This window comes from Dromiciops gliroides, chromosome 2 (assembly GCF_019393635.1).
Source record: "Dromiciops gliroides isolate mDroGli1 chromosome 2, mDroGli1.pri, whole genome shotgun sequence".
NCBI classification, from domain to species: Eukaryota; Metazoa; Chordata; class Mammalia; order Microbiotheria; family Microbiotheriidae; genus Dromiciops; species Dromiciops gliroides.
Window position 1 is genome coordinate 176,717,995 of NC_057862.1, and position 22,232 is coordinate 176,740,226.

A 22,232-nucleotide genomic window follows, 5' to 3' on the forward strand; every position below is an offset into this window, starting at 1 on the left:
CACTACCACCAGGCTTCTCCTGGTGATGCAAAGGCACATGGGATTTCTGGGATAGTTTTTTATTTAGAAAATTTGCTGAGGATTCTAAGCCCATCAAGACATGAACCCAGAGCAACTAGTGCCCTAGTGATGCCATTTTGAGAGACAGCAACATTTGGGATGACAATCTGGGTAGATTGGGGGAAGGAAAATAGAGGTCACCACATAGCAGAACCCTTGCATTTCCCTTGACTGATCATTCCAGTGAGTAATGCCCTGGGAGGCCCTTTCCATTCCTCTTTGGTGTTAGTTTGGATTGGGCCCCTCCAAGTTGCATTGGCTTTTGTCGATTGAACAGTATGAGATTTCAGATTAGACTATGGGTTGGATGTGGCCTGTACTTAGGTTATCATCACAATTATGAGTTAAGGGGCATCTTTATCATACTGAGCTATTTGATGAGATCTAATAGTTACTTTGACAACACTACTTTGGGAAATTCATCTTAGATTATATTTGCCAAGGCCTCATAAGGTGATCCATCAATGTTAGTGGTTTCCATCAGATGCCTTGGGCCAGAGTGGGAGAAAATACTGTTGCACTTTCCCAGGGCTGGCAGATCTGTTGGTGGGCAAGTTTTGAGTAAAATAGGTCATCAGAAGCATCCTGGAGTTCCCAGAGAACTATCAAAATCAGTAATCATGGTGGTTGCCAACTAAATTGGGTATGGCTCAACAGGTGGTCTCTTTCATTGGTCAGGATACCTTAGAGGCTGCCGTAATGTGTTTGGAGTGGAATAATCCAAGTAGGAATCCCTAAATAGCACCAGTTGAACACTCTGTCTAAGAAATTGGCACTCCAAGGCACTCATTGAACCATTACCTTCTGTTGGCTCTACAGTGAGCTGGCTACACTGCCCCAAATTGTGTTTTGGCTATTGATAAGCCCACATCTTTCTGGAGAGTTAGTATTTTGGATCTGTAGTTATGACGGCTGCTGTTGAAGCAGGCCCATTCAGGTTTTAGATCCCTCATCACTATGGTAATCCCTCATTTCTGGAGTGCTGCAAGATTTTATTGTTCTTTCTGCTCCCATCTCTAGTGTCAGGGAAAGATCTTCATATAGGCTGGGACTTTGTATTTCCTGGTACTGGTTGAAGACTCCCAAGCCAGATGCTATAGCTAGAAGGTTCCTACCTGGTGTCCCATCCTACTTGAATGAATGAATTCTAACCCATGGAATTCAGGAAGACATCACTTAGCTGAGAAATGTTGGTTGTAGCGGTTATTAAAAAGTCCCAAATTAATATGTCCCTTGTCACTTTTTTTTGGTTGTAGGACCTATTTGAAAATGGTGATGATAGGAAAGTATTTCTACTAAAGGAAGAGTTGCTCATCTTTTCCAGGGTGTCATGATGGGATTTGGGTGGTAACAGAATGGAACAGTCTGTGAGGAACCAGGATCAGGAGTTTGCCTAGATAGGACTAGTAGGTCCTTCCAAGTTGTGAGGTCAGTGGTTATGTCAAAGGAGGTCAGTTATGACAGGTAGAAGCAGGAAAGTATCCAAAGTCTAGGCAGAAAGGGTTTAATTTTAAATTAAAATTAAAACTTAATTTAATTGAGGGGGATTAACTGTCATGGAGGGAATAATTAGGTAGACACATTCAGATTAGGTAAGTGAGAGATGATAACCAGACTCTGGGAGTGGTAAGGATGTATGTTCTTATGGAAACCTAGGTTAGATTACCAAATAACAAAAGTTAAGAATTTATGCAAGAGGGGGCAGCAAGGTGGAACAGTGGATAAAGCACCGGCCCTAGATTCAGGAGGACCTGAGTTCAAATCCATCTCAGACACTTGACACTTACTAGCTGTGTGACCTTGGGCAAGTCACTTAACCCTCATTGCCCCCGCAAAAAACCCAAACCAAAACAAAAAGAATTTAGGCAAGAGGTCTGTATAGGCCCAGGACACCAGAAATGAGTGGAGCTTGTTACATAGAGACAGCCAAGAGAAACAGTAACTTCTTTCTGAGATTACCTCTCATTTACAGTGTATATGTTTTGTATGTACAAAGTTGTTTACATGTTGTCTCCACTGTTAGAATGTGAACTCTTTGAGAGCAGGGATTTTTTTTTTGTCCTTGTATTCCCAGTGCTTAGCACTGACTACTGATTGGTAGTCAGTCAAGCAAAAAGCATTTATTAAGCTTCTACTATGTGTCAAGCACTGTGCTAAATTCTGAGGATACAAAGAAAGGCAAAAACCAGTCCCTGTCTTCTAGGAGCTCACAATCTAATGGGGGAGGCAATATGTAAACAATAACATACAAACAAGCTATACATAGAATAAATAGGAAATAATTAAAGTGGTAGAATTAAGAGATTTTGGAACATAGTAAGCATTTAATAAATGTTTGTTGAGTTGATGATGATGGTGGTGGTGGTGGTGATGGTGTTGGTAGTGATGAAGAAATAGGGAATCAAAAGCCATTCTCCAGTAGTTAAGTGGTCAAAGGATCTGAACAAATAATTCCAAAAATGAGCATTGTAGACTATTAGCAATCATATACTCCAAATCACTAATTATAAGAGAAATGCAGATCAAAAGAATGTGGAAATTTCACGCTAAACCCAATGAATTGGCAAACATGACCAAAGTTGAGACTAGAGATGAAAATGTAGGGGTTGTAAAAACAAAAGTTATCAATAAAAACTTATTTAGAAAAAAAGACTTGGGAAAAAAAAAGAAAAAAAGATGAGTTGATATTACTACTCTGTGTCAGGATCTGTTAAGTTGATTCCTGTCTAGGATCCAAACTCTCTCAGAGCTCAGGTAGCACTGAGCTTATAGGGAGAAGCAGGGAAGATCAGACTTGAGTGAGGGAATTTAGAGCTGGTCATTTTAAATGTGGGATTTGATGTCCTATCACAGTGAAAGGCATCAATGTATCTTTTTTTTTTTAAAGATTCTCTTCCTTTTCAAAAATTATTTTTTAAAAAATTGATTAAACATTTATTTTCTCTTTCTCTTCCCACCACTCTCCCACTCTCATGGGAAAAAAAAGAAAAAAGAAAACCCTTGTAAAAAACATGCATAGTCAAGCAAAACAAATTCCTGTTTTGGCCAAGTTAAAAAAATGCATAGTTCTCAGTCTGTGCCCTGAGTTCATCACCTCTCTGTTGGGGGGGGGTGGTTGGAATGTTTGTCATTGGCCCTCTGAACTTGTGATTGATTATTGGGTCAATCAGAATTTCTAAGTCTTTCAAAGTTATCTCAAGCATGGAAATTATCTCAGAGTCTCCTCAAGCATGAAACCTCATAAATATTTTAAAATTGGTGTAGCCATTCCATTCAAATTCTTACTTGTTGAGTGTCTGCTATGAAATTACATCATGAACTATATTAAAGTTTATGAGAATTATAATAATGGAACAAATTAGGGTTTACAAACCCTATGAAGCAGGCCATGTAAATATTATTGCCCCCTGTTTTATAGATGGGAAAGCTGAACCTCAGAGGGGTTAAGTGATTTGCCCAGGGTTACACAGCTAATAAGTGTTGAAGGTTAGATTTGCCCTAGTTGTTTGCTGACTTTGGAGTCAGCCAACCAGTCCAGTTTTCTTCTCAGTATACTGTGTTAGACACCAAGATTCAAAAGAATCATATATAACAAAGTTATAATACTCAAAGAGCTTATAAATTTTGTTGGGGAGGCATGATTTATATGCATGAGACAATTGGAGAATAATATAAATTAGCACAAAATAATATGCTAAACTGAGGGGGGCAGCAATGTGGTATAGAGAAAAGAGTTCTAGCTCTGGAGTCAGATATCCTGGGTTCAAATTCCACTTCTGATGCTTACTACCCATATGACCTTGAGCAAACCATTTAATCTTCTTAGGCTTTAGGGGCAGCTAGGTGGTGCAGTGGATAAAGCACTGACCCTAGATTCAGTAGGACCTGAGTTCAAATCCGGCCTCAGATACTTGACATTTCCTAGCTATGTGACCCTGGGCAAGTCATTTAACCCTCACTGCCCCACAAAAAAACAAACAAAAAAGGAGTCTTTGAAATCTTCTTAGGCTTTAGTTATATCATCTGTAAAAGAAAGGGTTGGAATAAGATGGTCTCTGAGGTCCCTTCCAGTTCTAGATTTGTTATCCTATGAATACCAGTAAGTTCTAAATGTATGGAAGAGGTGGTGGGTGCCATGTCTAATCTGGAAGATGAAAGAGAAATATTGGCTAGAGTAATTGGGGAAGGCCCTCGAGGAGGTGTGTGGGGGGGTGAGTTAGAGATTGAGTAATTAATAAAATCTGGGTAGATGATGAAAAGGATAAGAGCATCCTAAAAGGGTTGAACAGTACAAGAAACAGCACAGATGTGGGAATAAATCATATTTATATAGCTGGCAAATGGTAAAGAACATTGTGTATGCAGGGAAGAAGAGTGATAAGACGAGGTTGCTGTGGCTGGAAGGAGAGAGAAGCAGACCTAGATTTAAGTCCTATATAGCCACTCACTAGCTGTGGAAATTTGCTCAAGCTGCTCCACTTTTCTGGGCCTCAGTTTCCTCATTTGTAAAAATAATAGTTTGAACTAAGTGGTCTCTCTAGTCTCTTGTAGCTTTAAGTTAATATATAAGTACAGTTGTTATCACTTTTTAGATTTGGGCATGGTGTGGTGCAGGATAAAGAGTACTGGCTTTGAAGTTCTGGAACTGGGGTTAAAATCCTGTCTCTTATTTATTCTGACCTTGGCCAAGTTGCTTCCCTTGGCAACAGTTTTCTCAACTGTAAAATGAGGAAACTGGAGTAGCTGATTTCTAAGATCCCTTCTTGATCTAAATCTATGATCCTATGTTTTCAAAAGGTCATTTCTTTCTTTCTTTTTTTTTTTTAGTGAGGCAATTGGGGTTAAGTGACTTGCCCAGGGTCACACAGCTAGTAAGTGTTAAGTATCTGAGGCCAGATTTGAACTCAGGTACTCCTGACTCCAGGGCCGATGCTTTATCCACTGCACTACCTGGGTCATTTCTTTCTTTCTAGGGGCTTTGCCTGTAATCAGGGTAGCCAACCAGGTGCTGGCTATGACTTTGTGGTGTGGACAGCTAGATTTCCTGTACTGGCATACCTTGTTTTATGGCTCTTCACTTTATTGCTCTTTGCAGATTTAAAAAAAAAACAAATTGAAGGTTTATGGCAACACTTGTTGAAAAAAGTCTATCAATGCTATTTCCCCAACCGCATGTTTTCGCATTGTGTCTCTGTGTCACATTTTGGTAATTCTCACAATATTTAAAATTTTTTCATTATTATTTTATCTGTTAAGGTGATCTGTGATTAGTGATCTTTGATATTACTATTATAATTATTTGGGGGTGCCACCAACAATGGCATATAAGATGGTGAACTTAATCAATAAATGTGTGTGTTCTGACTACTTCACCTATGGGCTGTTCCCAGTCTCTCTCCCTCTCCTTGGGCTTCCCTATTTCCTGAGACACAACAATATTGAAATTAGGCCAATTAATAACCCTACGATGGCCTCTAAGTGTTCTAGTAAAAGGAAGACTCAATCATTGAGGCAAACTTCTTTGTTGTCTTATTTTAAGAAATTGCCACAGCCACCCCTAAAGACTTTATCATTTTTATGGCAGTTAGAAAGAGTCTACATAGACAGTGGAGAAGGATGTATCACTTACATTGGGATGATCTCTTTAAAAAATGAAGGGGTAAGAAGGAGGAATTCATTGGGAAAAAGGGGAAGGGAGAGATAGAATGGGGAAAATTTTCTCATGCAAAAAAGGTGCACAGGAAGAACTTTTTAGTGGAGAGGAAAATGGGGGTTAGCAGTCAGTGCTTGAATTTCACTCTCATCAGAATTGGTTCAAAGAGGGAAGGATATATATCCACATTCAGTCATGTACAAAAATGTAACTTACCCAGTAGGGAAAAAGGAGGTGAAGGCAATAAGAGAAAAGAGGGGGCACTGATAAAAGGGAGGGCAAATTATGAGAGGCAGTGTTCAGAAGCAAAACAGACTTTTGAGGAGGGACAGGTTAAAAAGAGAGATAGATAATAAAAGTACCCTTATTTATTCCCATTTTACAGATGAAGCGAACAGGCTCCAAGGAGTTACGTAACTCATCTAAGGTAAATACAAGCAATGATGGTTTGCAAACCCCAGGAAGCACTGAGGATGTTTTTAGGGTTGTCATTGCTTGTTTTTTCAGGATTTTGTTTGTCTTTTGGGAATCCATTGAAATTCACTCCAAGTAGAAAGGCCCTGACCCCCATAGGCTTCTTTGATAGACAGTGTCATAGGATCTATTGTGTAGGACAAAGTGTTGAGTTTCCCTTATGTGACCTCTAGGTTAGGAGTTCAGAGGCTCTGGTGAATTAGTGTAGGCAAGGCCAATGGCTACTTTCACCCAGGCAGGTTCTTTTCAAATGGAGTCATTGAGTCCTGGAAACCCTTCTACAGAGCAAACATCCTTGTACAGGTCCTAGGTTAATATTAATGAAGAATTGATATAGTCTGGGGCAGACATATTACCTTTCTTGAATCTATTAATTGACAGGTTCTTTCCACTACAGGTCTCAAACACCATTTGGAGCTTCAGGAGCTATTCTCGGATACAATGATCAAGTGACCAGTTTGGTCAGGCAGGTGGTGGGGAAGCCTATATTTGTGCAGTCATTTGGGAAGTGACAGGGGAATAACTCCATATAAAAGTGAACTTGGACCAGAAAGCTGGGCAGCACTTCTAAAGTCATCTTAATCTATCTGATTTGGGAAAGGGCAAAAGAAGTGGGTGTACTCCTAAAGACCAGGAAGGAAACCTCAAGTTGCTTGCACAGGTTCTACTTGTGCTCATCAAGAGAAACTATCCGTATAATACCTTTTTCTTCTTCTGTAGTGCCTCAGTGATGGCTAGATGGTTTTACAGTATGTTTTATAGAAGTGGGGTATTTGGAAGGACCTTCCTGATACAAGCTCAAAGCAGGTGAGGCTCGGTAGCTCTAAGATACTACTGGTTGCAGGGCTTCAGTTGCCTTGGAAAATGGAGACAGAGCTCAGGTGTGGAAGCACCTGGTGATAGTATGGTTGGACAACTGTTTGTGAATTGACTGGAGAGGCCTGGTAAGATACATCCTGGAGAGTCACAGTGAAGACAAGTCATCAAAGGCATTGTCTAAACCAGTCTAGTTGTAAAAAGGACAGGTCATAGAATAAGAGAACAGACAAAGGTGGAGTCCAACACAGAATAGAATAGAGAGCTAGGAAAGAGTAGGTTACTGATATGACAGGATTAGAACTAATGGCAGGAGTCTGCAAGGCAAGCATGGTTAAAAAAATGCTTTTAATGTTTTATTGATACTAAAAACCCCCAAAACATTATGGTCACTTCCTAATCACTTCTTTCTCTAAGAACTTTCCTATGTAACAAATAAGTAATAATAACAATTTGCATTTATCTAGTGCTTTAACCTAACCATATAAGTGCTATTTCCCCCCTCATTTTATAGTTGAGGAAAGATTCAGAGATATAAAGAACTTGCCCATGATCATACAAGTGTCTCAGGTGGGATTTGAACCCAGATTTCTCAGATTCCAAGTCCAGTGCTCTCTCTGCTATGTCATGTTGGTCATGTCGAGCAATGTACACCTCATTCTTCCTATATGAATTTCACCATCAGTCCTTTGGAGTCATTATTGGTCATTTTATCACTCAGAGTTCTGATGTTTTTTTCGATGTTGTTTTTCTTTACATTATTGTAGTCATTGTGTAGTTATTTTCTTGGTTCTGTTTAGTTCATTCTGCATTAGTTAATACACATTTTTCAAAGTTTCCCTGAATTCTATATATTTATTATTTCTTGTGGAACAATAATATTCCATTCCATCAATTTACATACCACAATTTGTTTAGCCATTTCCCAATTCCTAGGCACCTACTTTGTTTCCAGTTTTTTGATGCCACAAAATGTGTGACAATAAATGTTTTTGTACCTATGGGGCATTTTCCTGTTTTTGACCTTCTTATGCTATGCCTTCTAGTGGTATTGGTGGGTCAAAGGTTATGTATAGTTTCGTGATTTTTCTATCATAGTTTCAAGTTGTGTCCCAGAACAATTAGCACTATTTATATCTATCAACAATGCATAGGTGTGCCTGTCTTTGGATACTCTTTCCAACATTTACCATTTTCATCTTTTGTCTTCTTTGCTAAGTTACAGATGATAATTCTTAGGTGAAGCTTCAAAGTTGTTTTAATTTGCATTTCTCCTTTTCTAAAAATTTTTATTGATATATTTTTAAAAAATTAATTTGCATTTCACCTATTAATAAATTGGAACATTCTTTCATAAGGTTGTTGATAGTTTGCATTTCTTATATTGAAAACTGACTATTCATATCCTTTGGACCACTTATCTACAGGAAGGATCTTCAATAAACATGAGCATTGAGAACCCCTTGAGTTGATTCTGCTAAGTGAAGCTCTCATTGCAATCCACCAGCTGCGCATCTAAGAGCCCCTCTAACTTCTTGTAGTTGCCTTGTCTTTAGGCAATTAGGAAGTCAGTAGTCTGAGCCCTTCATCCATTGAGCTAACCAATTCTTAAGGAATGTTTCACTTTTTTTTTCTTTTTTCTTTTTCTTTTTTTGGTGAGGCAATTGGGGTTAAGTGACTTGCCCAGGGTCACACAGCTAGTAAGTATTAAGTGTCTGAGGTCAGATTTGAACTCAGGTCCTCCTGACTCCAGGGCCGGTGCTCTATCCACTGCGCCACCTAGCTGCCCCTTAAGGAATGTTTCAACTAACCTAGTCTGAGTGGAATCAGGTAAGAGTGGAGGGAGATATTGCTCCTATGATAGTGGGTATGCAAAGGAATGCTCTGTGAATGTCAGAAAAATTGAGCAGATAGGCTCAGAAGGAGGATTACATAAGGGAAGCTTGAGAGTGTAATTATATGTTGTGTTACCTTTTTAAATACTTCTATGAAAAAAACTACCTCTATGGAGTTAAAGTCTGCATCTTCACTGGTGGAGACTTATGACCTGCTCTTGCCCAGGAGGTCATATCCTTCTCTTTGACCTAAATTTAGTTGCTTTATATGGAATTATAAAATGGCCCTTGTGCAAATGGAAAGGACAAAGGCCTCTTGTTAATGATCTTTTTTGGACACTCTGCTAAACAGTTCTCTTTCTCTTCCCACTAAAACTTCTCTGACTCCCACCCACATCTCCCTGAGGATCCACTGCACAGTGTCATTGCACAGGGTATAGATGAAGGGGTTGAGGAAAGGTGCCACCACACTGCTCAACACCGAGGGTATTTTGTTGATCTCCAAGGTTTCTTTCTGTGAGGGAGTCACATAGATAAAGGCTGTGATGCCTCCAGCTATTACAACGATGGTTAAGTGAGAAGCACAGGTGTTAAAGGCTTTCTTCTTCCCACTGGCTGATGGGATGCGTAAGATAGTCGTGTTGATACAAGCATAGGAATACCCAGTGAGAATTATGGAAAAAATAATGACAGTGGATGACAGCAGGAAGTTCATCAGCTCAATGGATGCTGTGTCTGCCAGGGCCAATAGAGGTCCACTGTCACAGAAAAAGTGGCTAATGCTATTGGCTCCACAGAAGGGTAACCTAGAGATGAGTATGATAGGGAAAAGAACAGATAAGAAACCACCCAACCATGAGAAAAGAAACTTTCCAATGGACACAGAAAGACTCATGATGGTGCTATACCTCAGTGGGTTACAGATAGCAGCATACCTGTCATAGGACATGGATGTCAGTAGAATAAACTCCATCATTTCCAGGAAGAAGTAGAAATAGCACTGGGTGATACACCCAGCAAAGGAGATGTTCTTATCCCCAGTGGCCAAGTTGTCCAGTACCCTTGGAGAAATGACAGAGGTGAAGAGGATGTCCAAGACAGAGAGATTGCAGAGGAACAAGTACATGGGTGTATAGAGGCGTGAGAGGGACATAACGATGTAGATGATGAGGATATTCCCCAGGAGTGTAATCATGTATGTGGGAAGAAGGAGCATGAAGAACAGCAGCTCCACCTCTCTATCGATGGGAAAAGCAAGCAGAATGAACTCGGTCACTGCAGTGGTCTGATTCTCCATGGATGGTGAAATTGTCCTGGATCTCTTCCCATGAGGGAACAATAGGAAAGAAGTGAGTTGCCGAACTCCATAAATTGTCTCTAAACAATTCACAGTAGGAAATTAAATCTATGGGAAGAGAGTGTTACCTTGGGCATCATAACTCTGGGACATACTAGAGTGTTAAGAACTAGGACTGGAGCTTCTCATGGTATAAGTGAGGGCTATGGCCAGGATGTGTGGCTAGGCCAAGTCCCCCACCTCCCCCAAACCTCCCAAACACAGCCTGTTAGAAAACAGATATTGATTGAATCTTTGTAACCATCTTCTGTTCTCAGACCTCTTTATAAATAAATCCCTAAAACTAACAGCAACCCTACCTTGCTTTTTTTTTTTTTTGTGGGGCAATGAGGGTTAAGTGACTTGCCCAGGGTCACACAGCTAGTAAGTGTCAAGTGTCTGAGGCCGGATTTGAACTCAGGTCCTCCTGAATCCAGGACTGGTGCTTTATCCACTGAGCCACCTAGCTGCCCCCCCTACCTTGCTATTAGGAAATATGCAGATGATAGAGAAATCATCTTGTCCTCAAAAGAACATTGAGAGCGGTGTTAGGACACCTGGCTTTTAGTGTCATCTCTATACTAACTAGCTCTGTGACCTTGAATAAATCACTTTACTTCTCTAGGCCTCAGTTTCCTCATTTGCAAAATGAGGAGTTGGACTAGACTTCTGGTTGAATTTTAATCTCTGAAATTCTATGATTTAATGACATGACAGCGGTTAAACAATGCCTTCTAGCTCCCAGTTCCCATTCCCCCAGTTCCCACCCCCCGCCATCTTACACTCAAGACTGAAAGGAAAGCTCATCCTTCCTCTGTTTGAAGTAATTTCTTCAAACTTATTAGGGGAGTTTTAAGCTCTATAAATTTTCAGTTCTTCAGTCACAGTCCTAAATTTAGAGCTTATGGATAAAATGAAGAGTAAGATCTAGTTAACTGATGTTCTGAAACTAAACTCCCTGAGGGACTTATTTACTTGGCTTGCTCTCTCAGTTGGCTTTATCATTGGTACCTACTCATGCTATCATATGTGACACATGATAGAGTGAATTGGATATTTTTTAATGGGACCTATGATTTCAGCAGTGAAAGGAACCACATGGTGAAGGTCTTCTACCAGTGCTGATCAGTACTTTCCCCACCTTCTACAAGAAACTTTCCTTACCCTCTCTCTCTTTTTTTTACATTTATATTTAGAATTTTATTTTTCCCAAATGACATGTAAAATACAAATTTTGACATCAATTTTTTGTTTGGGTTTTTTTTTTTTTGTGAGGCAATTGGGGTTAAGTGACTTGCCCAGGGTCACACAGCTAGTAAGCGTCAAGGGTCTGAGGCTGGATTTGAACTCAGGTACTCCTGAATCCAGGGCCGGTACTCTATCCACTGCGCCACCTAGCTGCCCCTTGACATCAATTTTTAAAAAACTTTGTGTTCCAAATTCTCTTCCTCTCCTCCCCCTGCAAGAACTCAGTATAAGCTATAATGAGCAGTCATACGAAACATTTCCACATTAGCCAGGTTGTGAAAGAAAACAGACAAAAACAAAACTTCAGATAAAGGAACTAACAAAAAAAATTATGTTTCAATCTGTATTCAGATACTATCAGTTCTCTCTCTGCTGATGGATTGCATTTTTCATAAGATCTTTAGAGTTGTCTTGGATCATTGCATTGCTAAAAATAACCAAGTCATTTACAGCAAATCATCTCACAATATTGCTGTTATTTTATATTCAGTACATTTCACTTGGCATCAGCTCAGGCAGGTCCTTTCAGGTCTTTCTGATAGCATTTTTAAAAAATGGTAAACTACATTTATATAGTACTTTCAAGAGAGATTACCTTATAATAAACCCATGAGGTACTTATCCTATATATAGCTTGCTTTCTACATATTTGTTTGCATGTTATCTCCCCCATTAGATTGTAAACTCCTTCAGGGTAGTTACTGTCTCTTGCCTCTTTTTGTATCCCCAGTTTTTAGTGCAGTTTCTTGCACATAGTAGGTACTTAATAAATATTTATTGATCATTTGAACTTATAGTCTTTGAGAGTTGCCTAGGAGCACTGAGAAGTTAAGTTATTTGCCCAAGATCATATAGCCCCTATGTGTCAGAGATAAGATTTGAACCCAGGTCTTCCTAGTTTTGAGGCTGGCTCTTCATCTACTATAGCACTGCTTCCTCTCCTGTGAAAGCAATGCTACTTCTTAATGATTCATGGTCTCAAATTATTACCAGATGCTTTCAGGGCCTGTTCTCATAGGTAGCTTTAAATAAAGTGGCATATTTCTTCCTCCTTTCTTATCCTTCTCCTTTAATCCTGTCCTTTCTATTACAACCAATTCACTCATAACATAGTGAAATTCTTGTGAGAGACTGGGACCATAATATTTTCCTACAATTGGAAGGTATTCCTTATTGATGCTTGGTGTCCAGTGTAAACAAAGGGATTCTGGCTGTCAAAACTCTCTCCTAAGGTAACCTCAGTTTAGCTGAGACCAGATGATGAAAATGTAATTTAAAAAAATTCATGGCTGCTATGCCAGAGAAGTGGGACTATATATTATACACACACACACACACACACACACACACACACACACACACGCATATATATATATATATATATATGCACACCCACCTATCCACATACATGGATATGTATATATGTGTATATGTATGTATGTATGTAGGGAATACAGAAAGATGAAGGGTTAAGGGATGGCACAGATATTTCTTCTGGGCTCTGAGCTAGGAGTTTGCCTAGAATAGGCTTGGTCTGTGAGCAAAACCCAAAAGCACCACTTTTTTTTTTTTTTTTTTGCGGGGCAATGAGGGTTAGGTGACTTGCCCAGGGTCACACGGATAGTAAGTGTCAAGTGTCTGAAACCAGATTTGAACTCAGGTCCTCCTGAATCCAGGGCTGGTTCTTTATCTACTGCATCACCTAGCTGCCCCCAGGGCTTGGATTTTTAATAATGATTTGACCAGGAGCTCAGAGATGGGCCTGGAACCAATACAAAAAGGATCTTGTTTCCTCAGTAACACAAAGTATTTCAGAGAACTCCAGAATTCCAGAACACTCCTGAATGCTTGAAGAAAATGATAGGATTAAGGGGAAGCTAGGTGGCACATTGGATAGAGTACTGGCCTTGGATTCAGGAGGACCTGAGTTCAAATCTTACCTCAGACACTTAACACTTACTAGCTGTGTGATCCTGGTCAAGTCACTTAACCCTCACTAAAAAAAAAAAAATGATAGGATTAAAAAAAAAGGGAATTGCCATTCTATACAGTGAGCAGTCAATTCTGGGAACTCACTACTCTACATGCAATTAAGACATTTAAAAGTATCCAAAATTTTACATACATTTCGGGGTGATAATGAGCTATTTTGGGTCCTCACCATTCCTTCCTCTAGACAACTGCAAAAGATACATATGAGTTTATGAGTCAGCAGGTAGTCTGATTGCTCTCCGGGAGTAGTCCCACCTTGAGTCATTCTTTACATCCTCTTTAAACTGGATGCTGATAGAAATACCACCTTTTGAGTTTGGCTCTGCTGGTTGGCCCATTGCTGTCACATCTATTATTTATAGTCACCACTTGATCCCCAATAGACATTCATAGTAACAATATTTTATTCCAAGGCTTCCAAGGCCTGCTTCTCTGGTGTGGCTTGCCTGGGGCTGGATCTGTGCTGGTGTGGCCTATATGGTTCTGTGCTCCACTCTCACCCTGGTACAACAGACCTTTCTTGCCGACCTTCTAAGCTGTCTTTGGCTGGAAAATGATCTCACCCCATCCTTTTGTGGGTTCTGCTGCTCCAGGAATTGTCTTATGGCATTATTTGAAGATATTTGGAGGAGTCTTGGGGAAAGCTCAGGGAAGTCACTGCCTTTCCTCTGCCATCTTGGCTCTGCCAATAACAATATTTTATAAAAATATTTTATAAGCAAATACTGACTGTTTTTCAACTCATTGAAATTATTCCATCTGACTTCTTTGACCTTGTACCAACCTTGAAGGATCAAATGACATTTGTAAAAAAAGTGCTTTCTTTACTAAAAAAAAAAAAAATTAAAAAAAAATAAAGGGGCAGCTAGGTGGCACAGTGGATAGAGCACTGGCCCTGGAGTCAGGAGTACCTGAGTTCAAATCCGGCCTCAGACACTTGTAATGATTGGAATGATGCCACCTACTGGAGACTTGCTGTGGGAAAGCTCTGCCATGAGGAAAATGCCTCAGAGGCATTGTGGCTTTTCCTTGGCATCAGGAAATGACTTTTGCTCATGGGTGCTGTCTATCAAGGCTACCAGCCAATCAACTTGAGGAGCCTCCTATTTTCTGGGAGGAGACAGGAAGGAGGAAAGGGAGCCTGCACAGAGAGCTCTCGTGCTTTTGGGTTCCTGACTTGATGGTAGTGGTGGTGGCAGAGGACTTCACAGGAAATTTGAGGAAAGATAGGAATGCCAGGCTGTTGGAATTCTGTTCTCAATCTTTTTCTTTCTATTTTCCAATAAACCCTTGAAAACCTAAACTCGTTTTATCAGTGATTTTAGTTAGTTTCCCCCGAAACTGGGGGAACAGATTAGAATCCACATTTAGAATCTTAAATTATGCACACGTAACACTTAACTAGCTGTGTGACCCTGGGCAAGTCACTTAACCCCAATTGCCTTACTAAAAAAAAAAATTAAAAAAATTAAAAAGTGCTTAGCACAGTGCCTGGCACAAAGCATACAAATGCTTACTCCCTTCCCTTCTCTTCCTCTCTTGCTATAAATTCTTCCCTGACAAGTATTTGAGTGCTACTATCTGTATGTTAGAAAGTCTATTAAATTTGATATGTATATATATATATATATTTTTTTTTTTTTGGTGAGGCAATTGGGGTTAAGTGACTTGCCTAGGGTCACACAGCTAGTAATTGTTAAGTGTCTGAGGCTGGATTTGAACTCAGGTCCTCCTGAATTCAGGGCCGGTGCTCTATCCACTGTGCCACCTAGCTGCCCCCAATATGTATATATTTTTAAACACATCTCAAGAATTTGGTCTTTGACTCTCACAAAATAAGAGTCACAGAATCTGAATTGGAAAAGAAGAGTTCAAACTGTACCTGAATTTTAAGAATCTCCTCTACAAGATTCCTGAGAAGTAATCCAGCCTTTGCTTAAAGACCTTTGGTGAGGAGAAACCCATTACCTCTTCTAATTGAGTGAAGTCTTTAAAGTCTTGTTGACCCTGTCTGATACTTTGCTAAAGAGAGGAGAATGTGTCTAAATCAAAGGCCACCAGGCCAATGTGGCTTGCAAACTCTGAGCATGGCTTATCTAGATTAAAATGTAATTGGGAAATATTTAACAAAAATACATAAAAATACAATAGAACATAGATAATGTTAATATGAGTTTTTCTAAGTCTATGTAGCACCCACATGGTTCCTTATTTATGGTTTAGTCTAGATACCCAGATATATTCTGACATTACAGGAGCTTCTTACAGCTCTCTGCTATCTGCTCCATTCAGTACCAAACAATCGAGCCAGAGTTGTCAGCCTATATTTTGAGCTGATTTATTATTCTTTTTTCCCCACATTTTTTTCTCAGTTATCCTTAGGATCATAGGTTTAGAGCTGGATTACATCTAGTCTCAAGCCCTCATTCTATCTTCAAGTTCCCCCTTCTTCTCAGACTCAAGCAACTCTGTCCTTGTTATGCCCTGTTACAAAGTAAGTATATAGGTGTTGTTTTTTTTGTTTTTCTTTTTTTAATTTAATTTTTTTTTTTTTTTTAGTAAGGCAATTGGGGTTAAGTGACTTGCCCAGGGTCACACAGCTAGTAAGTGTTAAGCGTCTGAGGCCGGATATGAACTCAGGTACTCCTGAATCCAGGGCCGGTGCTCTATCCACTGCGCCATCTAGGGGCCCCTGTTGTTTTTTTTAAAGGCACTGGATTTGACATTGAGTTCAAATTGTGATTCTGCTATTTACTACTAGTTTGTCCTAGGAAAAGTCACTTAAGTGCTCTGGACCATTTGTAGAATTAAAGTGGCTGGACTAGATGATTTCTAAGGTTCTTCTCAGTCTTAAAGCCCTGATCCTTTACTTTAAAAGAGGAAGAATAAAGTTGCCACCCGGGTATTATGTTGGTTTTTTTTTTTTTTTTGTGGGGCAATGAGGGTTAAATGACTTGCCCATGGTCACATAGCTAGTAATGTCAAGTGTCTGGGGCTGGATTTGAACTCAGGTCCTCCTGAATCCAGAGCCAGTGCTTTATCCACTGCGCCACCTAGCTGCCCCCCGGGTAGTATGTTAATTTCCTGATTGAACTCCAGTTTTGTACCCGTACCATAGCATTTTAGAAACTGACAAACCATCAGATCTTTAACAATTTTGGCTCCCTAAGCAAGAAACTTGAACCATACTTCTATTAAATGTTCTGAAATAAGTTTAAAAAATAAATTAAAATAGGCGAGAGATGGGAGAGACTCTGGGGAAACCACCCTCAGTTGGGAGACAGAAAAATTGGGCCACTGAATCTTCTTAGTGGTAGAGGATCTCGTCAGCCAGTCAGTCAGTAAATATGCATTTATTAAGCACCTACTACTATGGTAGGTTCAGAGGATACAAAGAAAGGCAAAACCAGTTCCTGTCCTCAAGAAGCCCCCAGTCTAATGGGGGAGACAAGATGAAAACAACTATGTACAAACAACCTATCTACAGTATAAAATGGGGTTGGTTTCAGAGGGAAGGCACTAAGATTAAAGATTGGGAAAGGCTTCTTGCAGTTGGGACTTCTGTAACGTTGTGATGCTGCTTTTGGATGCTACTCTAGGACTATGTTGGAAAGAACAAACCTAGGGTGGCTGAAGGAGTGGGAGAGGAAGACTGCCAGCTAGTAACTATTTTAATGAACTATTCTTGCTAGATGGGTATTAAATACAGTTATTTTGGGGGGGGCAGGGCAATGAGGGTTAAGTGACTTGCCCAAGGTCACACAGGTAGTGTCAAGTGTATGAGGCCAGATTCGAACTCAGGTCCTCCTGAATCCATGGCCAGTGCTTTATAAACTGCACCACCTAGCTGCCCCCTAAATCCAGTTATTTCTTTTTTTTGTTGTTTGTTTGGTTTTTTTTTAGTGAGGCAATTGGGGTTAAGTGACTTGCCCAGGGTCACACAGCTAGTAAGTGTTAAGTGTCTGAGGTCAGATTTTTTTTTTTTTTTTTGCGGGGCAATGGGGGTTAAGTGACTTGCCCAGGGTCACACAGCTAGTAAGTGTCAAGTGTCTGAGGCTGGATTTGAACTCAGGTACTCCTGAATCCAAGGCCGATGCTTTATCCACTGCGCCACCTAGCTGCCCCTAAGGTCAGATTTGAACTCAGGTACTCCTGACTCCAGGGCCCGTGCTCTATCCACTGCACCACCTAGCTGCCCTAATCCAGTTATTTCTAAGCTACTGAAAGTGTGCTATTAACACCTTCTAAATTGTGGCCCTGTGGTGGAGCTAAGCTTTGATTATTCTGCATTAGTTATGGCTCTGAAGGTCCTAACCCCATAGTATCATACATATTAATGAAAAACATTTAAAACTTGTTCTAAGGAGCTTTATTATTATATTGTTTCAGTCACATTAAGGATCACATCATATCCCTCAGGAACACCAGGATGCATAGAGCATCTCTCTCACTAAAGTACAGGAAGCTTAAGTATGCTGTTACTGGTGGTAAGTTTTTCTTTCCAGTTACGACATGATCCCAGTATAATTTATAAATAAAATCATCTTATTCTAGTCATTACATGTTGTTTGCTACTGAGAATGAAGGTTATTTCCTCCAGTGGAGTATTTAAGACTCACTTGTCCAAGGTAGCAATGTTTCTACTTCTGTGGAGAACTGAAAACAGTTCCTTCACACACTTCCTACATTCTCTGGCAGAATCAATAAGTTTGAGGCTACAGAATACTCACATTACCCTAACTGAGACAGGCGGTGGCAGAACCTGGGATCCATTGTTCCACAGAAGGACTGGCTGAAGATGCAGCTTTTCTCTTTGAGCTCTGAGATCTCAGAATTCCAGGGTTTCCAGTGCTTCTGGAGGCTGCTGTATTGAGACTTCCCCTGCTGAGACTTGGTGAGTCTTGGGTCTGAGTACACCCTGCCCTGGCAGGATAATGTAGGGTAGGATAGAGAGGGGCTTTGGGCTTGGGTTGAGGGGCATGGTAGGTTCATCTCTAATTGAGACCAGTGTACTGTTGATGAGTGGGACTGTTCTCATTCAGCAGAGGGACCTCTAGGACCCAATCAATGGAGATCTCTCAAGGGGCACAATTTACAAACTTGTTCCTGAGCACAAAACCTCAATGTCATGCTCCTGAGGATTGCTCAGGAGACTGTGCCAACTCAAACATGTCTGTACTGGAAGACCAGCCAAGGTGAACAATACTTCACTAGTGCAGCCAAATCCTTTTTCCTTCCTCCTTTGCAGAATTTCTGTAATCTGTCATTTTATTTCCAGTCTGTCTCTTTTCATTCTCAGTCTCACCACTCTAGTACAGGACCTTATGGAGTCACCTGGATTGCAATAACAGCCTCCCAACTTGTCTTCTTACCTCCACACTCTTTCCCTCACATTTATCCTACATCCCAGACTAATCTTTCTAAACTGACATATTTATAAGGTCATGTCCCTTCTCAAAAAGCCTTTAATGGTTAGCCATACCCTGTAAGATGACATCTAAGACCTTCTAAAATCCTGCCCCCTACACAGACTTGTTTCTCATAGGATTTAGAGTTGATAGGAGTCTTAGTGTTCATGTAGTCCAACCCCCTCATTTTACACATGAAGAAAATGAGGTCAGAAGTGAAGTAACTTGCCCCAAGTCATATGGAAGTAGTAAGTAGCAGAGTTAGGATTCTTCTTCTTCTTCTTCTTCTTCTTCTTCTTCTTCTTCTTCTTCTTCTTCTTCTTCTTCTTCTTCGTGGGGCAATGAGGGTTAAATGACTTGCCCAGGGTCACACAGCTAGTAAGTGTCAAGTGTCTGAGGCCAGATTTGAAATCAGGTCCTCCTGAATCCAGGGCTGGTGCTTTATTCACTGCATCACCTGGTTGCCCCAAGAGTTAGAATTCTTATGAAGATCCTATGCCTTTGCATATAACCCTCTTTCTACTATACCTTTCCTATGAACTGTTCATTGCAGTCAGATTGGCTTATTCTCTATCCTCCAAATACTCCTTTGGCATTTGAGCCTTTATTCATTTGTGTTTTTTTAAATAGGATTTTATTTTTTCAGTTAATAAACATTGATTTTTTTCTCATTACCAATCTCCCTACTGGAAGAAGAAAAAAATTCTTCCAATACATATACATAGTTAAGCAAAAAAAATTCCCGTATCGTGCAGGTCAAAAAAATGTATGTCTTGTTTTGCATATTGAGTCCTTCAAATTATATGAAAATACTTAGAGAAGCCTGATAGTTGGTTAATAAATATTTATTAAGTACTTACTATGTGCCAGGCACTGTGCTAAGTTCCAGGGATATAAGAGGCAAAAGTCAGTCCCTGTCCTTAATGAATTTACAATCTAAAGGGGAAGACAACACACATAAGGAAGCAGCAAAGGTGCGTGGGGGGGGGGGGGATGGGACACCAGGGGTATTTGGCTTGGGGACATCTTGTTGCATGGAGGGCAGGGCAGCAGATGCAAGGTGGAGGGATCTGAGAGTCCAGATTCTGCCCTTTAGAAAGGAAGGCATTGGGAGGAGTTTGATACTCTACCTCCAAACAGAAGAGAGAGGAAGCTGAGGGAAGTGGAGTCAGTCAAGGCTTCAGTTGGCAGCATGGTGGTGAGTTTACAAGTGATGAGCTTATCTTGGGAGGGGTATCTTGTTGTATGGAGTTGAAACCAGGCAGGGCAGCAGATGCAAGATTGAGCCCATCACAGGTACTTAGGAACTATTTGCTGGCTTTAATAAGATTTTCTGTTTCATCCCAAAGCATACATTTGCCAATAAATTGACAAAATTATGTCTACATGTTAGTATTCTTGTGGGCAAAACTAGATGATTTGGAGGTTTTCTCAAAGAGAGACATCTTCAGCCAAAGGCAAGGTTAAAGCTACTCCCAAATAGCAGTATTTGAACATGGTCCTGGTGTAAGTTATAAGTAAATTCATTTCACCCTGTACATATATCCTGTTTACTATTGATGAAAACTAGTCAAGTAAAGTCAAGTCAAAAAACACTGTTCTAAGCCCTGATATACCAATATAAACAGAAAGACATTCCCTGCCCTCAAGAAGCTTACATTCTGATAGAGGAAGACAACACATGAAAGGGACCTAAAGGGGAGGGGCTTGGAAGACAAAAGTTATCCATATGGAACATATTGGAAAAAAGTCTGGAGAGTCAGGTGTGAAGCCTGGAGAAAAATGAAAATGTGACTGGCCTGGGAATTTTCCTTAAAGTGAAGATTTTGGGAGGAAACAACCAATCAGAGGAAGGGGTTGCAGGGATGTATTTCCAGTGTGAGAAGGCCAAGGGTAGAGTGAACTTCCAGGGAGAAGAGAACACAGGGCAGAGTGAACTTTCAGGGTGAGAAGGCTATTGTGGCATGGTGGAGAAAGTCTGAAGTATTTCCCATGGAATTCTGTAAGATTCTTCTCCAGACTATCACTGCCTTTATCTGGAGTACCTGGCTTTGCCTTATTGGGAATACTATGCATAATACAATTCATTACTGCCTAATACAAGCCTAGACTATTGCAATAGCTTTCTGGTTGGTTTCCCTATCTCAAATCTCTCCCCACTCCAATCCATCCTCCACTCAGGTATCAAAACGATCTTCTACTTGTTGCATGGAGTCTTGAAAGTTCAAGTCTGACTATATTACCTCCTATTTAATAAATTCTAACAGCTCCCTATTACCTGTAGGATCAAAATGTAAAATCCTTTGTTTGGCATTCATAATCCTTCATAATCTGGCCCCTTCCTACCTTTCCAATCTTCTTCTTCTTCTTTTTTTTTAGTGAGGCAATTGGGGTTAAGTGACTTGCCCAGGGTCACACAGCTAGTAAGTGTTAAGTGTCTGAGGCCGGATTTGAACTCAGGTACTCCTGACTCCAGGGCCAGTGCTCTACCCCCAATCTTCTTATACTTTACTCCCTCCTACATACTATATAATCTAGTGACACTAACCCTCTTGTAGTTCCTCCCTTGAGATGTACCAGTCTCCTAACTCTGTGTATTTTCTTTAGCTGCCCTGGAATTCTCTCCATTTTCATCTCTACCTCCAGCTTCCCTGGTTTCCTTTAAATCTGTGCTAAAATCTCACCTTTTTATAAGAAGACTGTTCTGGTCCCCTTTACTGTGAGTGCCTTCTCTGTTTTGATTATCTCCAATTTATCCTGTTATATTTTCTGGGTCTATAGTTGCCTAAATGTTGTCTCCTTCATTAAACTGTAAACTCCTTGAGGGGAGGGACCATTTTTGCCTTTCTTTGAAATATCCCCAGGATTTAGCATAGGGCATAGAACGTAGTAGGTGCTTCATAATTTCTTATTGAGGGGCAGCTAGGTGGTGCAGTGGATAAAACACCAGCTTTGGATTCAGGAGGACTTGAATTCAAATCTGACCTCAGACACTCGACACTTACTAGCTGTGTGACTCTGGGCAAGTCACTTAACCCCAACTGCCTCACCAAAAAAAAAAAAAAGCTTATTGACTGAATGTCGGATATGGATTTTGCACTCTGCCAGGCTCAATCAGTGTTTTCATGTGGATGATAACTTTCAATATGGAAAGTGTCTATCTGTTAAAAATGTTTTATTAGTACTCTTTTTTCTAAAAAATAACACCCTGCCTTCCCATTGACTTTCCTCACTCACCCCTAACTACTAACAGCACAATACTAATTTGAACAATTAAGCAAAACAAATTGAACACATTGGCCATGACTGACAAAGTAAACCTTTATGCTTGCAGTCTACTAGCTCTTTCTTCTGAGAGGCAGGAGACCTGCCCTATCATCAGTCCTCTGAAGTTGCTGCATTGATTAGAA

General features: G+C 40.3%; 1 protein-coding gene across 1 annotated transcript; it reads right to left on the reverse strand.

The window, feature by feature from the left end:
- Positions 1-9,157: 9,157 nt before the first annotated feature.
- Positions 9,158-10,141, reverse strand: LOC122738455 (olfactory receptor 6J1-like). The gene has a single exon (XM_043980487.1). It carries the CDS (start codon positions 10,133-10,135, stop codon positions 9,158-9,160), a length of 978 nt encoding a protein of 325 aa, XP_043836422.1. The 5' UTR covers positions 10,136-10,141.
- Between the last annotated feature and the right edge of the window lie 12,091 nt (positions 10,142-22,232).

Coding starts and splice junctions, on each gene's coding strand:
- LOC122738455 (XM_043980487.1), bottom strand. CDS start 10,135: ATGGAGAATCAGACCACTGCAGTGACCGAGTTCATTCTGCTTGCTTTT.